Source organism: Mus pahari, chromosome 3, assembly GCF_900095145.1.
Source record: "Mus pahari chromosome 3, PAHARI_EIJ_v1.1, whole genome shotgun sequence".
In the NCBI taxonomy this organism is placed as follows: Eukaryota; Metazoa; Chordata; class Mammalia; order Rodentia; family Muridae; genus Mus; species Mus pahari.
The window spans coordinates 163,471,523-163,496,831 of record NC_034592.1 but is presented as its reverse complement, the minus strand read 5'-3'; the positions used below and the strand labels follow the sequence as shown (position 1 = coordinate 163,496,831).

The window sequence follows — 25,309 nt, the reverse complement described above, 5'->3', positions numbered from 1 at the left end:
TCAAGGTGCTGCGCTTGTGAAAGAGAAGACAGCAAATGGGCAGAAAGCCTTTGAGTGAGGTCCCACCTCAGATTAAAACATTCTCAAGAACTGAGCTGGCTTGAACCTGGTCTCCCTTACCTGACAGTGAAAAATTGGGTGGCAGGCAGCTTGCTTCATTACACAGAATGAGAATCCAGGACTGAGTAAGGGGCTATCTGAGGCTCACCCACTGCCCTTCCCTTGCATGCTGACCACCAGTCATATACCCATGCAGAGGTCTTAGATGTCTAAGTCTCCCTGCAGTGGTATTAAGCATCTCCTGGCTCAGAAATCGTACCCCATGATTACCTATGTACCTGGCCCTTCAGTGGTCCCGTAGAGATTACTACCAGCATCTCATTTTACAACACAGGAATCAGGATAGCAAGTTTACTGTGTGCTGAGCGTTTGCTCCAGAGGCCTCCGCTGAGTTGGACAGGCTGCACATAGCTACTTGCATCTGACCCAGAAGCGGGTGGGAGGTGGTGTTGTGTTATGTTAAAGAGCCACCATTTAAAAAGTCAGTGTTTCACAGAAATATGGCCTCTGGCAACTAACTGTTCCCTTTGTTGACCCCTCTCCCAGGGAGGCTGCTAGTTGCACGTGCCCAGCTAGCTGGGCAAAGCAGGTCCCTGCAACCTGTATCTGTTAGTGGGGATGGAAAGGGTAGCTTGTTCCAGAAGGCCCTCCCTCCTACACCGCCCTTCCCGCAGACTCCGCCCAACTCTCTCTCACCCTAGTAGCCTACTGGGATAGGAATCTCAAGTCCAGCGGCTTTTAACCCCAGCAGAGATCCAGCTCACCAGACCGCACAGCTGTAGAAGTATGTAGAATAGGAGGAGCAGCCTGTGTGGTCCTGGGACGGAGGTCACGGTCCGCCCCACGCATTGATACACCATCCGGGAAACTGACTGTTGTACACCTGATTAAGGAGCACTCTTTAGTGACCTCCGGGGTTAGGGTTAGGGTCGGTGTCACCCGTCGCTTCCCATTCCGTGCCAAATAGGGACGTGGGCAGGAAGCCCGGGGTAAGCCTGGCTGTCCCACCAGCCTTTCCGGTTTCTCTCTTGCACCCTAGGATCCTGGTGCATGGCTGTAGTGTTCAGCCTCCTCAGCGGCAGCACGGAGGTCCCAGAGTACTGACCCGAAGTCGGCTCCATGCGCCTTCGTCCGCAACCAGGTCCCCTAGGCATGGAGCCCTTCCTCCGGAAGCGGCTCACTTTCTTGTCCTTTTTCTGGGATAAGATATGGCCAGCGGGTGAATCGGAGGAAGACATCCCCAGGATCCAGGGACACGACGACAACCCAGTGCCGGAGCAACCCGCTGCCGTTGAACCTTGTAGCTTCCCAGCCCCACGCGCCCGACTCTTCCGCGCGCTCTACGATTTCACTGCGCGATGTGCCGAGGAACTGAGCGTCAGCCGTGGGGACAGACTCTACGCCCTCAAGGAGGAGGGGGACTACATCTTTGCCCAAAGGCTCTCTGGGCCGCCTAGCACCGGACTAGTTCCAGTCACCTACCTTGCCAAGGCTACCCCGGAGCCGCCCTCAGACCAACCGTAAGTATCTGGGCTTGGGAGGTAGGGCTGCCAAGCCCAATGAGTAAATCGGGGTTTTGGGAGTAGGCAATACCTGTTTACACACAGTGAGAGCTTATTGAGTGCCTGCTGGTACCGGGCTGAGCAGACAGGTGTGCCAGGGCAGTACAATAGGAAGAGTTGCACAGGACTTGCTCACACCCAGGAGTGAGCAAGTCCTGGGAACCAGTTGTTGGATAGAACACCTACTCCCCATAGTCACTGCAGGACCCTGCCTCCATACAGAGGTTGCAGTGAGTGGTTTACCTTGCTTCCAGACCAGGAGTTGATGTCTGAGATGCCCTGCCAGGTGATTCAGCCTTGCATTGTTCGGGAAGCTAGAGGGGGAGGGGGCACACACCCGAGCCTCCAGGTGGCTCTGGGTCCCCAGTACTTGTAGATGCTGCAAGCCAGACCAGAGCCAAGTATTCACATGCTTCTCTTTATCTATTTATATTCACCCATACACCTCAAATGGGTCTAAGTGTAAGGCAGATATAGCCCTGATTTGCTTTGCTGAGTAGGTATGGGGAAGAGCTTACTCTTTGCCCCCAAGGCTGGGCAGTCACTGCCAGTGAGTGGCATAACAGGAGGGTCACTCAACAGGGTTCATGCTGGGCAAAAATAAGCTGAAAGCTGAAGAGCTTGTCTACCAAACTGTCCCTGGCCTTACACCCAACTGGTCCTGGCCTGAGTCCTCAGGTCCCACCTAGCATTGCTCAAATTCATCTCTAGCCTCCTGAGGACCCGTCAGCAGTTACAACCTCCCAGGAGGTTTAGTGTGGTTGGTGAAGTAGAGTCACAGGAGAGAGATCCAGACATAAGCCCCGTGCCTGTTTGCTGGCCCCCAGCAGTGAGTAGGACTAAGCCAAGTAGCTGTTTTAATGGAGGGGTCTCTCAGTTAAGTTATGGGAGACAGAACTTAAGAGCAGTCCTGTTCACAGAACAGGCAGCATGGAAGGCAGGGCTGGGCACCTGGAAGTAGGGTTGTTGATGGAGAGCTAATGACTGCCTGACCTGGAGATCAAAGAGCTGACCATACTTATGGTATCATTAGTCCCAGACACCTGGCCCCATCATCTAGGGAGAGACCCCTGGGGCATATCCTCCACAGTTCAGTCTGACACAGGAGTCCAGCTGTATCCCATAGTGGCTTGCACCTTGTCATGGCTTCAAGGAAAGGCTGGGGCTATGTTGGAGAAACTCCCACTTCTGGTTCCCCGCCAACCCCCCCCCCCCACAGTTTGGCTCTGCTGAGAAGGGACCTCACCTGAAGGAACTCTTGACCTGTCAGATCTTCTCAATTCCCTGCCCACCAAATGTGTGGGATCCAGCTTCTCAAAAAAAAAAAAAAAAAAAAAGTAGGGCCTCTAGCTCTCAGTAGAGAGATAAGAAGCCTCAAGGGACCAGATCTACAGCTTCTGAAGTGAGTTTGTGGCCTCCCTAAGCATGCTGCCTAGCCCAGGCATCTGTATCCGTGACAGTCCCTCACATCCATTCAGCTGGCCAGTGTTAACTCCCATTTCTCAGGCCTTGGCCTCCATCCCCTTACTTGCTCATCTTTCTGCCTCAGCTGTGCTCACCCTCCAGCCCTAGCCTAGGCCCACACTCTGGCCATGCTGGCCCTCCGCTGCTGTGCATCATGGGGCGGGGGGCTGGCCTGTCTGTTCTTTGTGGGTTAACCTGAATCAATGAATCATGATGAGTATCTCTCACTACCTTGCCTCCATCCGAAGGGACTGAGGGACTAAACTCACACGTCTTTTCGTGCATTGCTGTGGTCCCCAATCCACTGGTTCCTGAAACCTCTCAGAAGTGGGAAAGCTTGGACGTGAAGTTGAGCCAGCTGTGGAACCTTGTCTGGGCCCTGGAGAGCAGAGATGCATTCAATAGGGTGGGTCTAGGACTTTATCTTTCTGAGGTTGCTTCTGCCTCCTGAGAATGAATGGCGTGGCCAGGCTTGGTGGTATATGCTTTTAATCTCAGCACTTGGAGGCAGAAGTAGGTAGATCTCTGAGTTTGAGGCCAGCCTTGTCTACGTAGTGGCCAGCCAAGACTACATACTGAGATCCTGTCTGAAAGAAAGAAAGAAAGAAAGAAAGAAAGAAAGAAAGAAAGAAAGAAAGAAAGAAAGAAAGAAAGAAAGAAAGAAAGAAAGAGAAGTGAATGGAGCCATACCTGAGGTACCTGATGTGACTTAGTACTCAGGGGCTGGCCCACCTAGGCATGGCCCTTCAGAGGGCACAAGGTACTTAGGACACTCCCACCCCAAACTTTTACTGTCTGCCTCTGCTAACATCCTGCCCACCCTGACTTAGTCTCCCTCTTCTGGGGCTCCCAGCTCCCAAGTAGCCAACCTTCAGATGAGTCATGCCCAGCCAGGCAACACCTAGGGTCTTTGGCCATACTAGAGTTCTATGGGTACTTCTAGGGCAGCTTATTGGACCCCCAAAGTGATTCAGCAGTTTCAAGTCTGGGGTTTTGGTCTTTGGTGAGGCCTGGTAGTTATGTTAGAGTAATAGATCCAGTAGCCTAGGGGAGTGGTCAGTCATACCTGTGTGAAGGAGCTTCCAGTCATCTGATAGTGGTGGTCTGGGACCTCAGCTTCAGGCACTGGGCACATTTCCTCCCTGAGAGACAGCAGGGCAGTTGATGCTTCACACCTTGCCAGGGTCACATGGCTGGGCCTGAAAAATGACTATTGTGTCCTGGATTTGCAGTTGGTTCTTCAGTGGGATCAGCAGGACTCAGGCCCAGCAGTTGCTCTTGTCTCCTGCCAATGCACCAGGGGCCTTCCTCATCCGGCCCAGTGAAAGCAGCATCAGGGGATATTCTCTCTCAGGTACTTGAACAACCCCTCAAGACTTCATTTACTGGGTGGGTGGGGGCATCTTGCTCATCTGTCCCAGACCTTGGGGCCGTTGATTCCCACACTAGCAGCCTTTCATATAGACATGCTAGTTAGTAAGCATTCTCCCTTCCTCCCTCCTTTTTCCCTCCTTCCATTCCCCTTCTTTCCTTCATTCTCCCCTCCCTCCTTCTTTCCTTCCCTCCCTGCTTCCCTCCTTTCCTCTTACCTCCTATCCTTTTCTCTTCTCCCTCCCTACCCGCCAATCCTCCCTCCCATCCCCTTTCCCTCCTTTCTTCCTCCCTTCCTTCCTCTTTCTTTCTTTCCCCACTTCCTCCATTTGCTGCCTAGTAGAGTTAGCATTCCATTCAACACTAACCTATTTAACACTCTTTGTCCCCAGGGCCCCCTGACTGTCCTGGGGCCTGTAGCTTGACCGTGCGTGCCCCCTCTTGCATAGACGACTGTCCACCTCAGCGACCCCATGGTCAATCTGAGAGAAGCCACTTGATATGCTGGGGTGTGGGTGTCTGAGATAGGTGTAGCCAAGTCACTAGTTTCCATCTCTGTCTCCAGTCAGGGCCCAGGCCAAAGTCTGCCACTACCGCATCTGCATGGCACCCAATGGCAGCCTCTACCTGCAGGAGGGCCGACTCTTTCCCAGCCTGGATGCATTGCTGGCTTACTACAAGACCAACTGGAAGCTGATCCAGAACCCTCTGTTGCAGCCCTGCATACCCCAGGTGGACCTGAGACTTTCCCCATACCTGGGGACTACTGGGAACCCTGTCTCGGAGTCTCTTGGCCAGCCTCTGTCCTAGGCTTGACCGGGAATAGCCAGTGCCCAGTGATTTCTCTATTCCGATGGATTGGCCCCCTTCGGCAGTTTTATCTACTGGAAAATTGGGGATCTCCAAGGGGTATAGTGTGCACCCAAATCTGCAGGGCATCAGGAGGAGTCAAGACCAGTGTGGGGAAGGCACCCACAGCTGCTCCAAGCCCTGAGGGCAGAAGCTGAGAGTAGAGATACTGTTTCCCCCAGTATCTGGTATTACTGGGTCTAGGGCAGCAATCTGGTTTCTCTGGTTCTGTAATGACAGCCTAGCCAGGGTTGTAATGAGTGTTTGCGAACGGATATCCGGCTCTGGTAAAGGGGCCGCTTAAGTTCCCAAAGCAATTAGCTTCCTAGCTCTGAGCTTGGCCTCCTGGAGGTCTGCACTGGTCTCCCTTTTGTCCTAGCCTGGGCCTGGAGTATGGGTGCACTGGGGAGGGAGAGGCAGAGGCCTGATGCTGGGGCTTTTCCTGAGACTCACGGGGAGGCTAGGTTCAAATAGTAGCTCCATCTTCCTGCCCACTCTGCTAAGGGAGTCTAAAGCAGCACACTGAATGTCCCTTCCCACAGATGGCCGTGGCTCAGGACGAGTGGGAACGGCCACGTTCAGAATTTGTCCTTCGGAGAAAGCTGGGTGAAGGCTTCTTCGGGGAGGTGTGGGAAGGCCTGTGGCTGGGATCTATCCCTGTGGCAGTGAAGGTTATCAAATCAGGTGAGGCCCTGCAGCATTGCCCTCTGACCCTGGAGCCTGGGGCAGTGGTGGCCATGCACAGTTCTGGAACAACATCCTTTTCACAGCTGACATGAAGCTGGCAGACCTCACGAAGGAGATTGAGGCACTAAAGAGCTTGAGGCATGAGAGGCTGATCCGGCTGCACGCTATATGTTCCCTGGGTGAACCCGTGTACATCGTTACTGAACTCATGGGCAAGGGCAACTTGCAGGTCTACCTGAGCAGTGAGTAATCTCTACTCGGGCAGTGAATACTCTCCCTGCCCCTATCCTGTAGTAGCCACATCTGCCAACCCTTACGATAGCATTCATGCCTTGGGTCCACAAAGAAGAATCCTTAGGCCTTTGTAAGAGACTCATGTGGCCTAGGTGGCAGATACCTGGTCCTCATGACCTAATGAGGCCAAGGGTCTGGTCCAGGCCTAGATTTGGCTAAAGGCTATGTAGTCAAATCCTGTTAGTTCTGAGGCTAGTACTGCCATACAGTGGTAGAGGTTCCCTTTGTGTCACTGACCTCTGATGTGTTGCCAGGTTGGGTAGTATCTCCCTTGCGGTTACAGGCAGGTAGCAAGAAGCAGGTTGTGCTTGAGGCCTTATGGTGACTTCCCTTTCCATGTCATTCATTGTCCACTGGGCCTTAGTAGGTGCTGCCCTCCCTCCCTCAGAGATGGGGAATGGGAGGCACAGAGGAAGCATGTGCATACATGTGTACTTGCCTGACCAGCCATTATCCTGTGTCCTTATGAGGACTGCCACCCATCCCTGACCCCTGAGCCCCTCTCTCTGCAGGCTCTGAGGGAAAGGCCCTGAGCCTGCCCCATCTACTGGGATTTGCCTGCCAGGTAGCTGAGGGCATGAGCTACCTGGAGGAGCGGCGTGTCGTCCACCGGGACTTGGCTGCCAGGAACGTGCTGGTGGGTGATGACCTCACCTGCAAGGTAGCTGATTTTGGCCTGGCCAGACTGCTCAAGGTCAGTGAGGCTCTGGGCTCCTAACCCCTGCATAGAGGAAAATACTACTCTGAATTCCCAACCATTACACCTCATCCCCAGGACGATGTCTACTCCCCAAGCAGTGGCTCCAAGATCCCTGTCAAGTGGACGGCACCTGAGGCTGCTAATTACCGTGTCTTTTCCCAAAAGTCAGATGTCTGGTCCTTTGGCATCCTGCTGTATGAGGTCTTCACTTATGGCCAGTGTCCCTATGAGGGTAAGCCATCTGAGAAGAGATAGAAGAGATCATGACTCATCAGGGAAAGTTTAGTCTGAGGGAGGTAGCCTGGAATCCAGTCTGAGGGCGATGTACCCTAGGAGTCACTGACCAGCATAGGGGCTGGAGTACCAGCACAGACTGGACATGCAGAGGCTGGGGGGTGGGGTAGTCTCTTTGGTGGCACCTAGGCAGAATCAAGGCAGCTGCTGACTGGTCCTCTTGCTGGCCCCTTATCAGGAATGACCAACCACGAGACGCTACAGCAGATTAGTCGTGGATACCGACTGCCACGCCCAGCTGTCTGCCCAGCAGAGGTCTACGTGCTCATGGTAGAGTGCTGGAAGGGCAGCCCTGAGGAGCGTCCCACCTTTGCCATACTGAGGGAGAAGCTGAATGCCATAAACAGACGCCTCCATCTGGGCCTCACGTGACCAGGTCTCCAGACCCTCGGGTAGCAGCTAGGACTGCCACTTCCTGAAGGGTGTCTCCCAAGGAAACATTTGTCACCGGTGCCCATGGGAAATACTGCACAGACGAGAACGACAGCAACCTCTGGGCTCCATCCATCACTGAGGCACCTTCACTGACACAGGCTGGTACTTATGTGTGTACACCAGAGAGACACATGTACCTACATGTGCACACCGGATGGATGTGTTCAGACTGGTCCTGGTCATGAGCACTTACTCAGATATGATGGCTTCTTCCTGGCACAGTCTCCGAAGGGTTGATAAAGCATAGGCAAGGAGCCGCAAGGACGTGCTTTGACAGACAAGAGCCAGCAGTTTCTTCCTTGCCCTCACCTCAGCTCCCTCCTAGAAGCAAGGATGAAAAAGCTCACTTTCCCCAGGTCTTCTTGGGTTAAGTAGCCAATACTAGGGCTGGCTGTGAGACATTACATGCTATGTACTTTTAGGGGACAGCAGCGTCACCTGCCCCAACCCAGTGCCCCATAGGTACTAGTAAACCTTAGGAACACAAAGTCAGCGTCAATAAACATGTTCTGGTGGTTTCACATTCTTGTTCCCAGAATGAAATGCTGGAGGGTCTTTAACACGAGAGGGAGAGGGAAAGGTGGGGGAGGAGAGAGAGAGAGAGAGAGAGAGAGAGAGAGAGAGAGAGAGAGAGAGAGAGAGAAGAAAGAGGGGAGAAAACATCCCAGAGCTGCATTACAGTGTGGACACCGAGGCATAAATGGTGAACACTGCTAGAGCCAAGTGAGCAGCCCTTTCTCCCTCCATGNGAAAGAAAGAAAGAAAGAAAGAAAGAAAGAAAGAAAGAAAGAAAGAAAGAAAGAAAGAAAGAAAGAAAGAAAGAAAGAGAAGTGAATGGAGCCATACCTGAGGTACCTGATGTGACTTAGTACTCAGGGGCTGGCCCACCTAGGCATGGCCCTTCAGAGGGCACAAGGTACTTAGGACACTCCCACCCCAAACTTTTACTGTCTGCCTCTGCTAACATCCTGCCCACCCTGACTTAGTCTCCCTCTTCTGGGGCTCCCAGCTCCCAAGTAGCCAACCTTCAGATGAGTCATGCCCAGCCAGGCAACACCTAGGGTCTTTGGCCATACTAGAGTTCTATGGGTACTTCTAGGGCAGCTTATTGGACCCCCAAAGTGATTCAGCAGTTTCAAGTCTGGGGTTTTGGTCTTTGGTGAGGCCTGGTAGTTATGTTAGAGTAATAGATCCAGTAGCCTAGGGGAGTGGTCAGTCATACCTGTGTGAAGGAGCTTCCAGTCATCTGATAGTGGTGGTCTGGGACCTCAGCTTCAGGCACTGGGCACATTTCCTCCCTGAGAGACAGCAGGGCAGTTGATGCTTCACACCTTGCCAGGGTCACATGGCTGGGCCTGAAAAATGACTATTGTGTCCTGGATTTGCAGTTGGTTCTTCAGTGGGATCAGCAGGACTCAGGCCCAGCAGTTGCTCTTGTCTCCTGCCAATGCACCAGGGGCCTTCCTCATCCGGCCCAGTGAAAGCAGCATCAGGGGATATTCTCTCTCAGGTACTTGAACAACCCCTCAAGACTTCATTTACTGGGTGGGTGGGGGCATCTTGCTCATCTGTCCCAGACCTTGGGGCCGTTGATTCCCACACTAGCAGCCTTTCATATAGACATGCTAGTTAGTAAGCATTCTCCCTTCCTCCCTCCTTTTTCCCTCCTTCCATTCCCCTTCTTTCCTTCATTCTCCCCTCCCTCCTTCTTTCCTTCCCTCCCTGCTTCCCTCCTTTCCTCTTACCTCCTATCCTTTTCTCTTCTCCCTCCCTACCCGCCAATCCTCCCTCCCATCCCCTTTCCCTCCTTTCTTCCTCCCTTCCTTCCTCTTTCTTTCTTTCCCCACTTCCTCCATTTGCTGCCTAGTAGAGTTAGCATTCCATTCAACACTAACCTATTTAACACTCTTTGTCCCCAGGGCCCCCTGACTGTCCTGGGGCCTGTAGCTTGACCGTGCGTGCCCCCTCTTGCATAGACGACTGTCCACCTCAGCGACCCCATGGTCAATCTGAGAGAAGCCACTTGATATGCTGGGGTGTGGGTGTCTGAGATAGGTGTAGCCAAGTCACTAGTTTCCATCTCTGTCTCCAGTCAGGGCCCAGGCCAAAGTCTGCCACTACCGCATCTGCATGGCACCCAATGGCAGCCTCTACCTGCAGGAGGGCCGACTCTTTCCCAGCCTGGATGCATTGCTGGCTTACTACAAGACCAACTGGAAGCTGATCCAGAACCCTCTGTTGCAGCCCTGCATACCCCAGGTGGACCTGAGACTTTCCCCATACCTGGGGACTACTGGGAACCCTGTCTCGGAGTCTCTTGGCCAGCCTCTGTCCTAGGCTTGACCGGGAATAGCCAGTGCCCAGTGATTTCTCTATTCCGATGGATTGGCCCCCTTCGGCAGTTTTATCTACTGGAAAATTGGGGATCTCCAAGGGGTATAGTGTGCACCCAAATCTGCAGGGCATCAGGAGGAGTCAAGACCAGTGTGGGGAAGGCACCCACAGCTGCTCCAAGCCCTGAGGGCAGAAGCTGAGAGTAGAGATACTGTTTCCCCCAGTATCTGGTATTACTGGGTCTAGGGCAGCAATCTGGTTTCTCTGGTTCTGTAATGACAGCCTAGCCAGGGTTGTAATGAGTGTTTGCGAACGGATATCCGGCTCTGGTAAAGGGGCCGCTTAAGTTCCCAAAGCAATTAGCTTCCTAGCTCTGAGCTTGGCCTCCTGGAGGTCTGCACTGGTCTCCCTTTTGTCCTAGCCTGGGCCTGGAGTATGGGTGCACTGGGGAGGGAGAGGCAGAGGCCTGATGCTGGGGCTTTTCCTGAGACTCACGGGGAGGCTAGGTTCAAATAGTAGCTCCATCTTCCTGCCCACTCTGCTAAGGGAGTCTAAAGCAGCACACTGAATGTCCCTTCCCACAGATGGCCGTGGCTCAGGACGAGTGGGAACGGCCACGTTCAGAATTTGTCCTTCGGAGAAAGCTGGGTGAAGGCTTCTTCGGGGAGGTGTGGGAAGGCCTGTGGCTGGGATCTATCCCTGTGGCAGTGAAGGTTATCAAATCAGGTGAGGCCCTGCAGCATTGCCCTCTGACCCTGGAGCCTGGGGCAGTGGTGGCCATGCACAGTTCTGGAACAACATCCTTTTCACAGCTGACATGAAGCTGGCAGACCTCACGAAGGAGATTGAGGCACTAAAGAGCTTGAGGCATGAGAGGCTGATCCGGCTGCACGCTATATGTTCCCTGGGTGAACCCGTGTACATCGTTACTGAACTCATGGGCAAGGGCAACTTGCAGGTCTACCTGAGCAGTGAGTAATCTCTACTCGGGCAGTGAATACTCTCCCTGCCCCTATCCTGTAGTAGCCACATCTGCCAACCCTTACGATAGCATTCATGCCTTGGGTCCACAAAGAAGAATCCTTAGGCCTTTGTAAGAGACTCATGTGGCCTAGGTGGCAGATACCTGGTCCTCATGACCTAATGAGGCCAAGGGTCTGGTCCAGGCCTAGATTTGGCTAAAGGCTATGTAGTCAAATCCTGTTAGTTCTGAGGCTAGTACTGCCATACAGTGGTAGAGGTTCCCTTTGTGTCACTGACCTCTGATGTGTTGCCAGGTTGGGTAGTATCTCCCTTGCGGTTACAGGCAGGTAGCAAGAAGCAGGTTGTGCTTGAGGCCTTATGGTGACTTCCCTTTCCATGTCATTCATTGTCCACTGGGCCTTAGTAGGTGCTGCCCTCCCTCCCTCAGAGATGGGGAATGGGAGGCACAGAGGAAGCATGTGCATACATGTGTACTTGCCTGACCAGCCATTATCCTGTGTCCTTATGAGGACTGCCACCCATCCCTGACCCCTGAGCCCCTCTCTCTGCAGGCTCTGAGGGAAAGGCCCTGAGCCTGCCCCATCTACTGGGATTTGCCTGCCAGGTAGCTGAGGGCATGAGCTACCTGGAGGAGCGGCGTGTCGTCCACCGGGACTTGGCTGCCAGGAACGTGCTGGTGGGTGATGACCTCACCTGCAAGGTAGCTGATTTTGGCCTGGCCAGACTGCTCAAGGTCAGTGAGGCTCTGGGCTCCTAACCCCTGCATAGAGGAAAATACTACTCTGAATTCCCAACCATTACACCTCATCCCCAGGACGATGTCTACTCCCCAAGCAGTGGCTCCAAGATCCCTGTCAAGTGGACGGCACCTGAGGCTGCTAATTACCGTGTCTTTTCCCAAAAGTCAGATGTCTGGTCCTTTGGCATCCTGCTGTATGAGGTCTTCACTTATGGCCAGTGTCCCTATGAGGGTAAGCCATCTGAGAAGAGATAGAAGAGATCATGACTCATCAGGGAAAGTTTAGTCTGAGGGAGGTAGCCTGGAATCCAGTCTGAGGGCGATGTACCCTAGGAGTCACTGACCAGCATAGGGGCTGGAGTACCAGCACAGACTGGACATGCAGAGGCTGGGGGGTGGGGTAGTCTCTTTGGTGGCACCTAGGCAGAATCAAGGCAGCTGCTGACTGGTCCTCTTGCTGGCCCCTTATCAGGAATGACCAACCACGAGACGCTACAGCAGATTAGTCGTGGATACCGACTGCCACGCCCAGCTGTCTGCCCAGCAGAGGTCTACGTGCTCATGGTAGAGTGCTGGAAGGGCAGCCCTGAGGAGCGTCCCACCTTTGCCATACTGAGGGAGAAGCTGAATGCCATAAACAGACGCCTCCATCTGGGCCTCACGTGACCAGGTCTCCAGACCCTCGGGTAGCAGCTAGGACTGCCACTTCCTGAAGGGTGTCTCCCAAGGAAACATTTGTCACCGGTGCCCATGGGAAATACTGCACAGACGAGAACGACAGCAACCTCTGGGCTCCATCCATCACTGAGGCACCTTCACTGACACAGGCTGGTACTTATGTGTGTACACCAGAGAGACACATGTACCTACATGTGCACACCGGATGGATGTGTTCAGACTGGTCCTGGTCATGAGCACTTACTCAGATATGATGGCTTCTTCCTGGCACAGTCTCCGAAGGGTTGATAAAGCATAGGCAAGGAGCCGCAAGGACGTGCTTTGACAGACAAGAGCCAGCAGTTTCTTCCTTGCCCTCACCTCAGCTCCCTCCTAGAAGCAAGGATGAAAAAGCTCACTTTCCCCAGGTCTTCTTGGGTTAAGTAGCCAATACTAGGGCTGGCTGTGAGACATTACATGCTATGTACTTTTAGGGGACAGCAGCGTCACCTGCCCCAACCCAGTGCCCCATAGGTACTAGTAAACCTTAGGAACACAAAGTCAGCGTCAATAAACATGTTCTGGTGGTTTCACATTCTTGTTCCCAGAATGAAATGCTGGAGGGTCTTTAACACGAGAGGGAGAGGGAAAGGTGGGGGAGGAGAGAGAGAAGGAGAGAGAGAGAGAGAGAGAGAGAGAGAGAGAGAGGAGAGAGAGAGAGGAGAGAAAACATCCCAGAGCTGCATTACAGTGTGGACACCGAGGCATAAATGGTGAACACTGCTAGAGCCAAGTGAGCAGCCCTTTCTCCCTCCATGGCTTGGAATTGAAGCCAGAAGGCTCTTCAGCTTCAGGAAGGGCAGACTGGCTGTTTGGTAGTCAGCACATCCAGGCCCTTTCTAGATGCAGAGGAGTGATGTTTTGAGAATGTCTCTTTGCTTAGGGGGCAGAATTTTGTGGTTGATGAGATTAGGCAGATATGGATAGGATGTTGACAACCAGATCCTCTCTGGGGCAAAGCCCCCATGGACCACTTTTTGAGGATAACACCTTGAGAAGTTGGGCCTTGGATCACTCAACAGTTCAGGGCACTTAGGGGCAGCATACTTAGGGGGCAGGGGATGGGGGCTTTGCTCAGGGACCCAAGTCCATTTCACTTTCCTACCAGTTGTACCCAGAAGGTTGTGGGGCAGAGAGACTGGCAGTCCCTAGAGGGGAAGGAATTTGGGGCCAGCTCTGCACTCACCAAGGCCAATTTGCTCATGATCACCGGCCACATTTGTACATTAGCTAAGAACAATCTGGTCATTTAACCTCACGTGTAAAGTGACCCCTTAGCCAGAGCAAAGATTTTGGGTGTTAGGCAGTTATGGGCTTTTTTCATGGGGAGGCAGGGAGGACAGGCTGACATTGGTCTTTATAGGTAGAAGAGGCAGTGGAACTGGGCTGAGGCATGGCCCTGCCTGTGCCTTAGCCTGTGGATCTGATTCAGGAAGGTTGAAGGGGAAGAATTTGTCACTGGCAGTTGGCTGCTTATGGGGTCCCTGCTCTGCCAGCACACAGAGCAGAAGTGTGGTCCCAAGGACTTACATGGCATAAGATAATATTCTGATGTTAAGGGTCTACCATGAGTCATGGACAGGCTCTAGGGACAGGATGGCACAGCCTGAAGAGAAGGATAGTGCCAGGATTGTAGTCAAGTCATGGAAGCTGGTTTGACTGGATCCTGGCACATTCCTGGGTATCAGCCAAAGATGAGCAGGTTTGGCCCTCCTGGGAGAGGCCAGGGACTTTTGGGCTACCTGATGTATCATCAATAGAGCTGCTGCCCACGGGTCTCATTTAGGGACATGTGGCTGTCTAGGACATAGCTTGAGCTCAGAGGCTCGAGACTTGAGGACCCTGGAGTGACCTGGGAAGGCAACTGTGGAGTTCTTGAGGCTGACCTCTACCATTAGCTAATCCTTATCCCTTTCCTCTTCCCATATCCATCCACCCTTCCCCACACCTTACTGGGAGCTAAGCTAGGCTGGGTAGGTGTGAAGCTACCAGGTAATGTATGTTGCTGTTCTTAATCCCGGTAGGAAGCAGGTGAGTAGTGCTTGGTCTCTTCCGTGAGAGAAAGCTCTAGGCCTGGCACAGTTCTCAGTGGTAGAACATTTGTTCAGCATGTGGGCCAGGATTTGATCTTCAGCATGAAGTAATAGCAGCAGCAGCAGCAGCAGTACCACCACCACCACCACCACCATGGCACTCCCCTGCCTAAAAGAAAAATTCAAACAAATACATAGTTTAATACAGTGTTATTTCCCAGGTCACTCACCCTTACAGACTTTTTTCAGTTTCCTTTCCCACCCATCTTTGTATGTGTCCTCCAGAGTATGTAGGAGCACCCCCATAGTGGAACACAACAGGATCAGCCAGAATGAGAAGGGTAGTCAGGGCCACTCTGGAGACAGGGAATCTTCGAAGTTTTCAAGGTTCAATGGGAGGAGGAGGGACAGACTCCAGCAGACATAGGTAGGGCTACTAGGGGTTGGGGTAGCATGGGAGGTGAACTAAAAGAAACCCTGGGGCCCTCGGAGAGGAGGGAAACCTGGGGAAGAGAGTGGTGGGGCTGCAGAGGTGGTGTGGGCCCTTCCTAGCCATTACTCACCTTTTGTGGCTGCCCCCTTTGTGTCCTTATCTGGAAGACAGGACAATACTTGCTTCTTGATCTGAGGTCTATGGACTACAGACACGTCTCGTAGATATCAGGAAACACTAGCACAGCCCACACGGGTGTTCATGCCTTCATATCCCTTGGCTCCCCCTTGGCTCTCCAGCTGCCATGTTGGGGTCTAGCACGCTGTCCTGGGTGGCTTCTCCAGGATAGACAGGTATCTTGAGTGTCCTCAACTCAAGGAACATGAGTCATGGCATGAGCTCAGGCTGGAGTATGTCCTTTTAGTTCACAGGTCTCACAAACCCCTTGCTCCCCCCAAACCCTACTAGTTTCTTCCTTGTCTCCAACTCAGGCCCTGCCTGATTTCCTTGATGTCTAGATTTAGTCCCGTCAGGGTCTAGAGGGTGGACACCTGCTCAGGGAGGTGGCTGTCATGAATGCCAACTCTTTCACAACTCTCAGTATTGGTTAACACGCATTCACGGAGGAGGCTTTCTCCTTTGGCGAGAGGGAGCAGCCAGTGTAAGGGAGTTTGTTTTTGTTTGCATATAGAAAAGGCACTGCTTTGCTCTCTACTCTGTTCTAGCAACCTGCTCATCATCCTTGAAATCTCCGTCCTCTGATCCCCTCCCCATCCTTTAGCTCCAAGACTCAAGAGGATAAGGCTTCAGCTGGTACCTGTGTGCTCACTGTCGGTTAATGGGGTAGTCTATGTAACTGTGGCTATGTCTTGTCAAGGGGTCGTTTTGCTGGCAGGCTTTCGCTGAGTGTGAGCACACAGCATGGTTTTATCCTACGGACAAAAGAACATACAGGGGCTAGAAGGGCCTTCGGGGTGGGGCTGGGATAGTCCATCTCTAATCAGTGCTGGGTGTGGCTGCTCTCCTGCCCATCATGAGGAAGTAGGTGTGACTGGCTTTCTGGGAAAAGTCCCTCCTACCCCTACCAGTACTAAGTGTCCACGAGCAGGCCACAGCTGACTCTGCCACTAAGCCTGCCATGGTGTCTTGGGATAAGGCTCACCTGGGCCCTAAGTACATGGGCCTCTGGGACTTCAAGGCACGGACAGATGAGGAGTTGAGCTTTCAGGCAGGAGACCTCCTCCATGTTACCAGGAAGGAGGAACTGTGGTGGTGGGCCACCCTGCTGGATGCGGAAGGCAAGGCCTTGGCTGAGGGCTACGTGCCCCACAACTACCTGGCTGAGAAGGAAACTGTGGAGTCTGAACCGTGAGTGGCCCTGGGGAGTTGGCACAGCGGGAGGGTTGAGGGTGGGTGGGCACTGGGCTGGACTGGGAGGCCAGAGGGTGTAAGGTTCTAGCTTGACATTCAATTGGTCATACTCTGATCTTTAACATCCTGGTACACAGGGTTGCTGATGAGGCTATGCCCGAGTGACACTCAGGGATGGGGCCTCTACTTTGGACCCACCCATGACCACTTCCCAGCCATAAGTACTGTTCTGCTAGGCTCCAGACGGGTCCAGAATGCACAGTGTGGATTTTTAAGATGCTGGCTGTGAGGGACAAGATCTGTGTGGGAATTCAAGAGCTGTTGGGGGGTGTGAAGTCTGCACACTTTCCAAACAGTCAAAACCAGATGTGCGACTTAGTTAAGGAGAGAGAAGGTTGCTGGGACACACCTATCTATATCACCTGGCGGGGGGTGCGGTGCAAACACCGTACGGTTTACATGTTCTCTGAAGCGCCCTAGTCCACTGTTCTTGGCCTCCCACATACCTGAGCCCTTGGAGGCTTTGAGGAACTACAGTAGTGACGGTGTGGGCATGTTCACAGCTACCCAAGGATCCAAGCTATGTAGATTGCTCTGGGTTAAGACTAGGAAGGGTCCAGCAACAGGGGTTTCTTACTGCTTTACCCCGAGACCCCTAACACCTCATCTCACAATGAGCACCTATTGTGCTCAGTGGAAGACTGTGAACACACACACACACACACACACACACAAACAAACAAAAACAAGAGTAGTAAATGGTGCCTAGGACAGTTCCAGAGACAGGGTTCCATGACAGGAGTGAGGTAGGCATGGGTGGTGTGCATAAAAGAATGAGGAGAGCCAGGTAAAGGCAGGTGTATCACTAAATTCCAGGGAAGCCTGGGAGAGAAACAGAGACAGAGAGGCAGAGACAGAGAGAGGCAGAGGGGCAGAGGGACAGAGACAGAAACTGAAACCATGTGACTAACATAGCAAGAGCAAAGACCCCGAGGTCCTGAGAATCTAGCACAGGTGGACATGCCAGAGGAGAAGTAAAGCAGAGGAGGCAAAGTGGTCAGAGTGGCACAGATTCTGTAGCTTTGCAGGACCAGAGGAGGTGGGGTTCAAGGGCTTGAGCTGAAGATGACCCATGGAATTCTAAGGACTTCCACCTGTCGTTCAGTTCAGGCATGTCCATCCCTTGCATTGCTAGCCAGTATGTATAAATGCTTTTGAATGGGAGAGTATGTGCTGTGTGGCACCGTGTCTGTGCTTATCAGTATGTATGCAAGCTTGGGTAAGTATGCAAATAAGTGAGTGCACGGGTGGGTACGAACACAAGTGTGCATTATGAGGACATGTGTCAGTGCGTTGTGAGTGCACATTTGTGTATGGAAAATATGATCACTCGTGCATTTGTATCTCAGTGCATGTCTGTGTACACAAGTGCACATGTGCACATTGCTATGTTGTTATATGTACATGTACATGAAAGTATGAGCCTAGAAGCAGTACTGGGGAGCTGCTATTGAGACTTTTTTCCTACTTCTGGGCCAAGGCTGGTATCTACAGCTTAGGGCCTCCAACGTGTTAAGAGACATTCACAACATAGAATTGCAGGCCTTTTTTTTGGGGGGGGGGGTTTGATCCCCAGGTGGTCATCATCCAGAGTGGAATGGTAGGCAGTGTTTACCCGTCCCGCTTCTGAGCCTCTAGGACCTTTCCTGGTGTCCAGAAGCAGCCATTTAGGACTTTCAGGATCCAGGACACGTTAGGGGCAGCACAAGAAGCAGCTTAGTTGGAGTTAGGAGTGTGAGACAGGAGCCAGGGGTTATCTAGGACTCCAGGTAGGTGGGGCAAGGGTTAGGTAGTCGAGAGACAAGGTGGATGTGGATCTGGGATAGGGATCAGCTAGACTGAAACGGAGCCTTTCTCCTGCAGGTGGTTCTTTGGTTGCATCTCCCGCTCAGAGGCCATGCACAGGCTGCAGGCTGAGGACAACTCGACCGGTGCCTTCCTGATCAGAGTCAGCCAGAAGCCAGGAGCAGACTATGTCCTCTCTGGTACTGCTTCCCAGCCTCCCCTTGCCTAGGTTAGGTCTGAGGCCTTTCCTCTGATGGTGGAGTCTTGGATGTCTTCTTCTTCCGCTGGAAGCCCTCGGCCTTTGAGGCAGAAAACTGGGCACTCCTCTTCAGGTCGGGTGGTTCTCCTTTGCTTTCTGGCATGGCCTATGTGTCATGGAAGCCAAGATTCCACACGGGTTCCACTGTGCTTGTGGCCTAATACCCTAGGAGTGCCGGAAACAGAGTAGCCATGGCTTATGACAGGAGTACCAGGCAATGTCCAGACTGGGAGCAGGGGGAGGCAAAGTCGGGGGCATATAGGACAGGATGCCTGCTTATGTCTCCTTTCGCCGGCCACCCACCCCAGTGCGGGATGCTCAGGTCGTGCGACATTACAGGATCTGGAGGAACAATGCGGGCCGGCTGCACCTGAATGAGATGGTGTCCTTCTCCAGTCTGTCTGAGCTTGTGGACTACCATAAGACCCAGAACCTGTCCCATGGCCTACAGCTCTCCATGCCCTGCTTGAAGGTAGGCCACTGGCTCCTCTGTAACATAGTAGCCCAGGGTCCTACTGGTGGAGTACAATATGGGGAGGAGGGGGTGGGGGCTCAGGACAGGGCATTCTCCTTGGCTATTGCTCTTATTACACTGGTTCACCAGAGCTCAGATGTGCTCCTGCTGAGGACCAATCCCTAACGGTGGTGGATGAAGACAGCAATTTTATGAGGATATCCAGACACTACTGGGTCTGGCTCTAAATTTAAAAATAAATAGAGCTCCTTATGAGGGGTTGGAGCAAGCCCTTCCTGAAGACAAGCTGGGCGACCCAGCCTGCATTCCTACTACCACTATTGCCTTTTCTGTCTCTCCAGCACAAAACTGAGCCATTGCCCCACTGGGATGACTGGGAGAGGCCAAGGGAGGAGTTCACACTCTGCAAGAAGCTGGGGGCCGGCTACTTTGGGGAGGTCTTCGAAGCACTCTGGAAAGGCCAGGTCCGTGTGGCTGTGAAGGTGATCTCTAGAGGTGAGCAGGCCCAGGACTAACTCAACTTGGTCATGTGCTGCTTCCCGACTAGTCCTTCTAGCAGGCACTTCCAGTCTCCCGCCACTGAGGGTAACTTCTTTCAATTGTACCTGTTTTTGTTTTGTTTTTTTGTTTTGTTTTTAAACAAGTCACTGGAAATGTGAGTTTCACCTCAAATCCCAACATCACCCTCTGGTTTATACCTGAAACCTCAAGAATGAGGTCAGCCAGGACTTTGAAAACATTCAGCTAGGAAATGTTGACTTTGGCAATTATGACCAAGTGGGGCATAGGAAGACAAATGGACACATCAGTCTTGGGGCACTGAGCCTTGGTGGGGGAGGCTTTAGTGTTGTAGCTTGGAGGCCAGCCTTTGTCTTCCTAGCTGACCATATTTCCTGACTTGCTTCAGAAGGTCTGGGCCAGGATCCTGTTTGGGGCACAGGTTGAGGGCTGCATTCACTGAGCTTGATGTCTCTCAGACAATCTCCTGCACCAGCACACCTTCCAGGCTGAGATTCAGGCCATGAAGAAGCTGCGGCACAAGCACATCCTGTCACTGTACGCCGTGGCAACTGCAGGGGACCCAGTCTACATCATCACGGAGCTCATGCCCAAGGGGAACCTGCTGCAGCTACTGCGGGGTAAGTGGAAAGCTCCATTCTCCTTTCCTGGGGTGAAAGTGCTGGAGGCAGCATTTGGAGGCACAGACAGGCTGCTCTTTTGAGTTTGAGGCCAGCCTGGTCTACAGAGCAAGCTCCAGGACAGCCAGGGCTACACAGAGAAACCCTGTCTTGAACCTTTCTCCCTCCCCTCCCCCAAATCCCCCCAAACCAAAGATATAGAACAATCAAGGAAAGATGTGCACATGTACATATGTATACATGTGCACACACCCTTAGTAATGAGTACATGCAGTACATCACACATGCTACATGGCCTCGTACATACAAATCTTTCTTTAAAAAAACAATGATGGGGGAGATGGCTCAGTGGGTAAAGTGCCTGCTAGGCAGGCATGAGGACCTGAGTCTGAATCCCCAGAACTAGTGTAAAGGCAAGCACAGGAGCAGGCTTCTGTTGCCCCTAGGCTTCTAAGGTGAGATGGGAGGCAATGGGAGAATTCTTGTTCTATCTGGCTTAGTAGCAAACCACAAAACCGTCCTGGAGCACACGACTGGTGAAGACTAACACCCAATGTTGTCCTCTGACCTCCACGTACATACGCACACACATCATACATGGATAACAGACAAGTAAATGGTTTTATTAAGTAAAGTTAGAAAAGAACTCTCCCTCACAATTTCTATCCCCAGTTAGCTGAGGCTACTTTACTGTAGGCTTGTGTAGCCTGCTAGTGACTTGCTTCAGCCCACCAGCTTCTCTCTAAATTCTCTCTCTTTCTTTATGTTTCTCATAAAGAGCTTGATCCCATAAGCAGTTTCTGCAGGAAGAAGTTTTTAGAGACGAAACTCATGCCCCTTGTAGGTGTAGCACTTGCTGGCTGTGCATTATCTAGAGTGTTCAATGGCTACATACCAAGAATATCTTGCAGCAATGCTCTTGACCTTAGATTGCTTTATGATTCCCAGAAAGGGTGTCAGACAAAGAATATGCTCTTTGTCTCTAGGTACATAACTGCAGAAGGTCTAGGCCTTCCCACTTTGCAATTAAGCCAAGCCAGCTGCTCTTTGCTGTAGCCTTCGAAGCCACAGTAAACGAGGACTGGTCTCTGGCCAGCTGACTATGGCCTTTGATCACCCTACAGACTCTGATGAGAAAGCCCTGCCTATTTTGGAGCTGGTGGACTTTGCATCACAGGTTGCTGAGGGCATGTGCTACCTGGAATCTCAGAATTACATCCACCGTGACCTGGCTGCGAGGAACGTTCTTGTTACAGAGAACAATCTCTGCAAAGTGGGGGACTTTGGGCTGGCCAGGCTTGTCAAGGTAGGCCCTTGGGGGTAGAAGACAGAAGCAGGATGTGGGGCTTTATCTCCCAAGCCTTGAGCTGAACCTAGCCATAAACAAGATGGGTTCTTGATAGGGTGGTGTTAATAGGCAAGCAAGATGGCTTTATCTATACAGCCATAGCCTTATTCATGCCCTATTGATCTAGCTTTGAGAACCTAGTCAGACATAGCCATGTACTTTGATGCATTGCAACTCTGCTCTTGTCTTTCCCTGACCCAGAATCCCAGTGAATTGGTACTTTTACTGGGCCTAGCCATGGTTCTGGCAGCATTGGTGGCAGCTACCCACGGTAGCAGTGGGGTGGTGTCAGTGGGTCAGGCAGCAATAGGCAATGTGGTTGTCCCTGCCCACCAGGACCTTGGAGTCCATGCTTGTCAATGCTACACAAGAAGGGTACAAGTGGCAGCTCCCTCTAGTGTCAGGTCCTACCATAAGACATCTTACCACAGGAGGACATCTACCTTTCCCATGAGCACAACGTCCCCTACAAATGGACAGCACCTGAGGCACTTTCCCGAGGGCATTACTCCATCAAGTCTGACGTCTGGTCGTTTGGAGTTCTCCTTCATGAAATTTTCAGCAGGGGGCAGATGCCCTACCCAGGTATTGCCCCAAGAATGTCTCCAGGGGTGACAAATAGTGAGGTAGAGTCAGGGCAGGTCTTGAATGGGTGACAGAGATGACAGGAGGTGCTTCCCAGGGCCTCAACCAGACCCCATTCCTTGAGCATCCGGGAGCATGCTTCTGGGATCATTTCCCGGAGACACCGTCCACAGGGAAGGGAACATCCATGGACAGTATGCTACAACATATCCAGAGCATGATGGTGGTCATTCTAGCAGGGGTCAGCATCCAGGGAGGAGAGCCAAAGGCAGCTGGGTGTGGCTTCCAGTAATCAGTCTCCTAGCTCTCATTTCTCTTCTCCCATGGGCCACAGGCATGTCCAACCATGAAACCTTCCTGAGGGTGGATGCCGGCTACCGCATGCCGTGCCCTCTGGAGTGCCCACCCAACATACACAAACTGATGCTCAGCTGTTGGAGCAGAGACCCCAAGCAGAGACCTTGCTTCAAAGACCTGTGTGAGAAACTCACAGGTATCACCAGGTATGAGAACCTGGTCTGAGCTCCTTGGACGTGGCCAGGACCCACAGAAGAGGGCCTCGTGATTTTCCTGGACTTCTATTGAAGGCATGCACCATCCTTCAGTTTACTGAGATGAAGAGATAGGAAACATACCAAACACACCTCAAATACTGCGTGTCATCAAGGAAAGAGTAAAGAGGCAGCCATGTTCCTTTCCTGATTATCCTCCTCCAGGAGGCAATACACAAAATCCAGGAAGTCACTCTCTGACTTCTTCCTCCCTTCTCCTGTGAAGACTTCATGTGACAGAGAAGCCAAGAAGAGTCTAGACAACAGGCCTTGTGGAGTTCTTTTCATACCACTTTTTGAGCTTGACTGTCCACAAACACATACCCCACCCTTTAGCACCTTAATTCCACAGGATCTTATGCCACATAAAACCCAGAACAAGTTTACGTGATTTTCTCTTTATAACCTTGGCTTTGTTGGAGGAGCCTCACCTAGAAAGTTCAAGATAAATTTCTGCTCTGTGGTTTCTGGTGCCCAGTGGGGAGTGATTGAAATACCCAATCACTTGGAGCCTGCAGAAGCAGAGGGAAGATGATGGAGTCAGTAAGAGCCAGGAGATTTTCTTCTTTGCTTTTTCCAAGACAGGGTTTCTCTGTATAGCTCTGGCTGTCCTGGAACTCATTCTGTAGACCAGGCTGGCCTTGAAATCACAGAGATCCGCCTGCCTTTTCTTCCCAAGTGCTGGGATTAAAGACATGTGCCACTGTTGCCTGGCAGAGCCAGGATTCTTAAGCATGTGGGCAGAGGCAGCTCTTCTGCATCTCTGCCCAAGGCTCTGCACTTGTTTCTAAAGTCAAACTCAGTCTGAGCTTCTGAGTCTGGTATTTACTTTTAGAGCTCCATGTCCTTTCCCTTCAGAGATGCTTTTGCCCTGAGCTCCTGAGGCAGAATACCCTCTGCTTCCTGTTTGGGCCTGAGTTTTCCCAGATGGCTCTGGTCCAAGGCTACTTTCCCTCATGTGTCTTCAGTGCTTTTGAACCCATGCTTGACCCATGAAGGCTAGACAGACTATCTGTTCCCCATTTCATCTCCTTATATACTTGGAGAACCCCAGTTCTGAGGGGGAGTATCCCAAAAGCACCTACCTGAGGCTACCTGACTGGAAGTGGGCATAATCCTCTGATGACATGAACCAGCCATGTCCAGATTGCCCTCTCACAACAGGTGAAGATGCCACAACCTCCCTTACAGAAATGTCCTCTCTGTATCCTAGAGATGACACTTTCTGTACTGCTTCCTGTAAAGCAGTTCTCTGGGGTGCAATGTCACTAGATAGGAAAAGCACAGGAAAATGTTTGGAAACAGGGCAAATGAAAACCCTTGTAACTAAGTCTTTTGCATAGACATACATCAAATTTTCCCCTCTCTCAGTAACTCAACCTTTCATTTTCACCAAGAACAGAATTTGGTCTGGGCTTGGTGGTGCACATCTTTAATCCTAGCACTTGAGAGACAGAGGTAGGCAGATCTCTCTTGAGTTCCAGGCCAGCCTGGTCTACATAGCAAATTTCAGGACAGCCAGAGCTACACAGGAAGATCCTGTTTCATAAGAACAAAAAATAAATAAAAAAGAACACAATTTGTATAAAAATCCAAGTGGACATAAACTGAATCAGGACTAAACATTCTAAAATTAAAGCTATGGGAACCGTGTGCATTTGACTATTTGTAGAGTCCTTCCCCAGTTACAGAGGGGACAACCCTTGGTACACATCTTTAATCCCAGCACTTGGGAAGCAGATGCAGGTGTATCTGTGTGTTTGGGAGCAGCCTAGTCTACAGAGTTCTAAGACTGCAAAGGCTACATAGAGTGACCCTGTCTCAAAAAAAAAAAAAAAAAAGAAAAAAGAAAAGAAAAAAATAAAATTAAAAAAAAAATCTCTTACAGTTCTGTTTGGACTGGTCTAGAGATGAGTGCTCATTAAATATCCCTAAAACCTCTTAGAAATATAGAAACAGCTGTGTGTGGTGGTGCACACCTTTAATCCCAGCACTCAGGAGGCAAAGACAAGCGGATTTCTGAGTTTGAGGCCAGCCTGGTCTACAAAGTGAGTTCCAGGACAGCCAGGGCTATACAGAGAAACCCTGTCTTGAAAAACCAAAGGGAAAAAAAAAAGAGGAAAAAAAATATAGAAACAAAGTCAAATATAGAAACAAAGTCAAAATCACATGACCTAGAATAATCTTTAAGAGTGTTAGTAAAATAAAAAACAGGAATGTTTCCAGACCTGTCCAACATGAACAGAGTATATAGTTAGACCAGTTTTTCTCACCTTCCTAATTCTGCAAACCTTTAATGCAGTTCCTCATGTTGTGGTGACATCTAACCATAAAATTACTTTTGTTGCTACTCCATAACTGTAATTTTGCTACTGTTGTGAACTGTGAATGTTTTTGGAGATAGAATCCCCTTTTGTCAGACAACCCTTGGTACACATCTTTAATCCCACAGGTTGAGAACCACTGAGATAGACTTTTTTTTTTCTTACCAGGGTTTAAACAAGTTTCATTCTGCTATTTAAAATGCTAAAAGGAGAAATGAAACCCAATGGGAGAATACAGAGGAAGGAAAGAAGGGGATGGTCTTTGCTTTTGTGGTGTTGGTGACATTTGCCTGACTTGTTAACAAGAGCAATTTATGACCGGGCGTGGTGGCACACGCCTTTAATCCCGGCACTCGGGAGACAGAGGCAGGCAGATTTCTGAGTTCAAGGCCAGCCTGGTCTACAGAGTGAGTTCCAGGACAGCCAGGGCTATACAGAGAAACCCTGTCTGGAAAA

General features: G+C 51.5%; 4 protein-coding genes across 4 annotated transcripts in view; 3 read left to right on the top strand and 1 right to left on the bottom strand.

The window, feature by feature from the left end:
- The first annotated feature begins 1,103 nt into the window (after positions 1-1,103).
- LOC110319457 (tyrosine-protein kinase Srms) lies at positions 1,104-7,760 on the top strand. The gene is made up of 8 exons (XM_021194958.2): positions 1,104-1,580; positions 4,319-4,440; positions 5,023-5,189; positions 5,849-5,990; positions 6,077-6,235; positions 6,800-6,981; positions 7,063-7,219; positions 7,460-7,760. Exons 1-8 carry the CDS (start codon positions 1,180-1,182, stop codon positions 7,651-7,653), a joined length of 1,524 nt encoding a protein of 507 aa, XP_021050617.1. The 5' UTR covers positions 1,104-1,179; the 3' UTR covers positions 7,654-7,760.
- Positions 7,761-9,078: 1,318 nt separating this feature from the next.
- LOC110318083 (tyrosine-protein kinase Srms) lies at positions 9,079-12,546 on the top strand. Its single transcript, XM_021192822.2, has 7 exons — positions 9,079-9,226; positions 9,809-9,975; positions 10,635-10,776; positions 10,863-11,021; positions 11,586-11,767; positions 11,849-12,005; positions 12,246-12,546. Exons 1-7 carry the CDS (start codon positions 9,079-9,081, stop codon positions 12,437-12,439), a joined length of 1,149 nt encoding a protein of 382 aa, XP_021048481.1. The 3' UTR covers positions 12,440-12,546.
- Positions 12,547-16,094: 3,548 nt separating this feature from the next.
- On the top strand, positions 16,095-23,075 carry Ptk6 (protein tyrosine kinase 6). The gene is made up of 8 exons (XM_021195000.2): positions 16,095-16,324; positions 18,251-18,372; positions 18,740-18,903; positions 19,248-19,401; positions 19,884-20,045; positions 21,170-21,351; positions 21,825-21,978; positions 22,313-23,075. The coding sequence occupies exons 1-8, from the start codon at positions 16,095-16,097 to the stop codon at positions 22,498-22,500; spliced, it is 1,356 nt and encodes a 451-aa protein (XP_021050659.1). The 3' UTR covers positions 22,501-23,075.
- Positions 20,700-25,309, bottom strand: part of Ppdpf (pancreatic progenitor cell differentiation and proliferation factor) — a 10,921-nt gene continuing 6,311 nt past the window's right edge. The window contains exon 5 of the mRNA XM_029536792.1: positions 20,700-23,041. Within this exon, the coding sequence (XP_029392652.1) occupies positions 22,957-23,041 (85 nt within the window). The 3' untranslated portion in view covers positions 20,700-22,956. The remainder of the gene's footprint in view (positions 23,042-25,309) is intronic.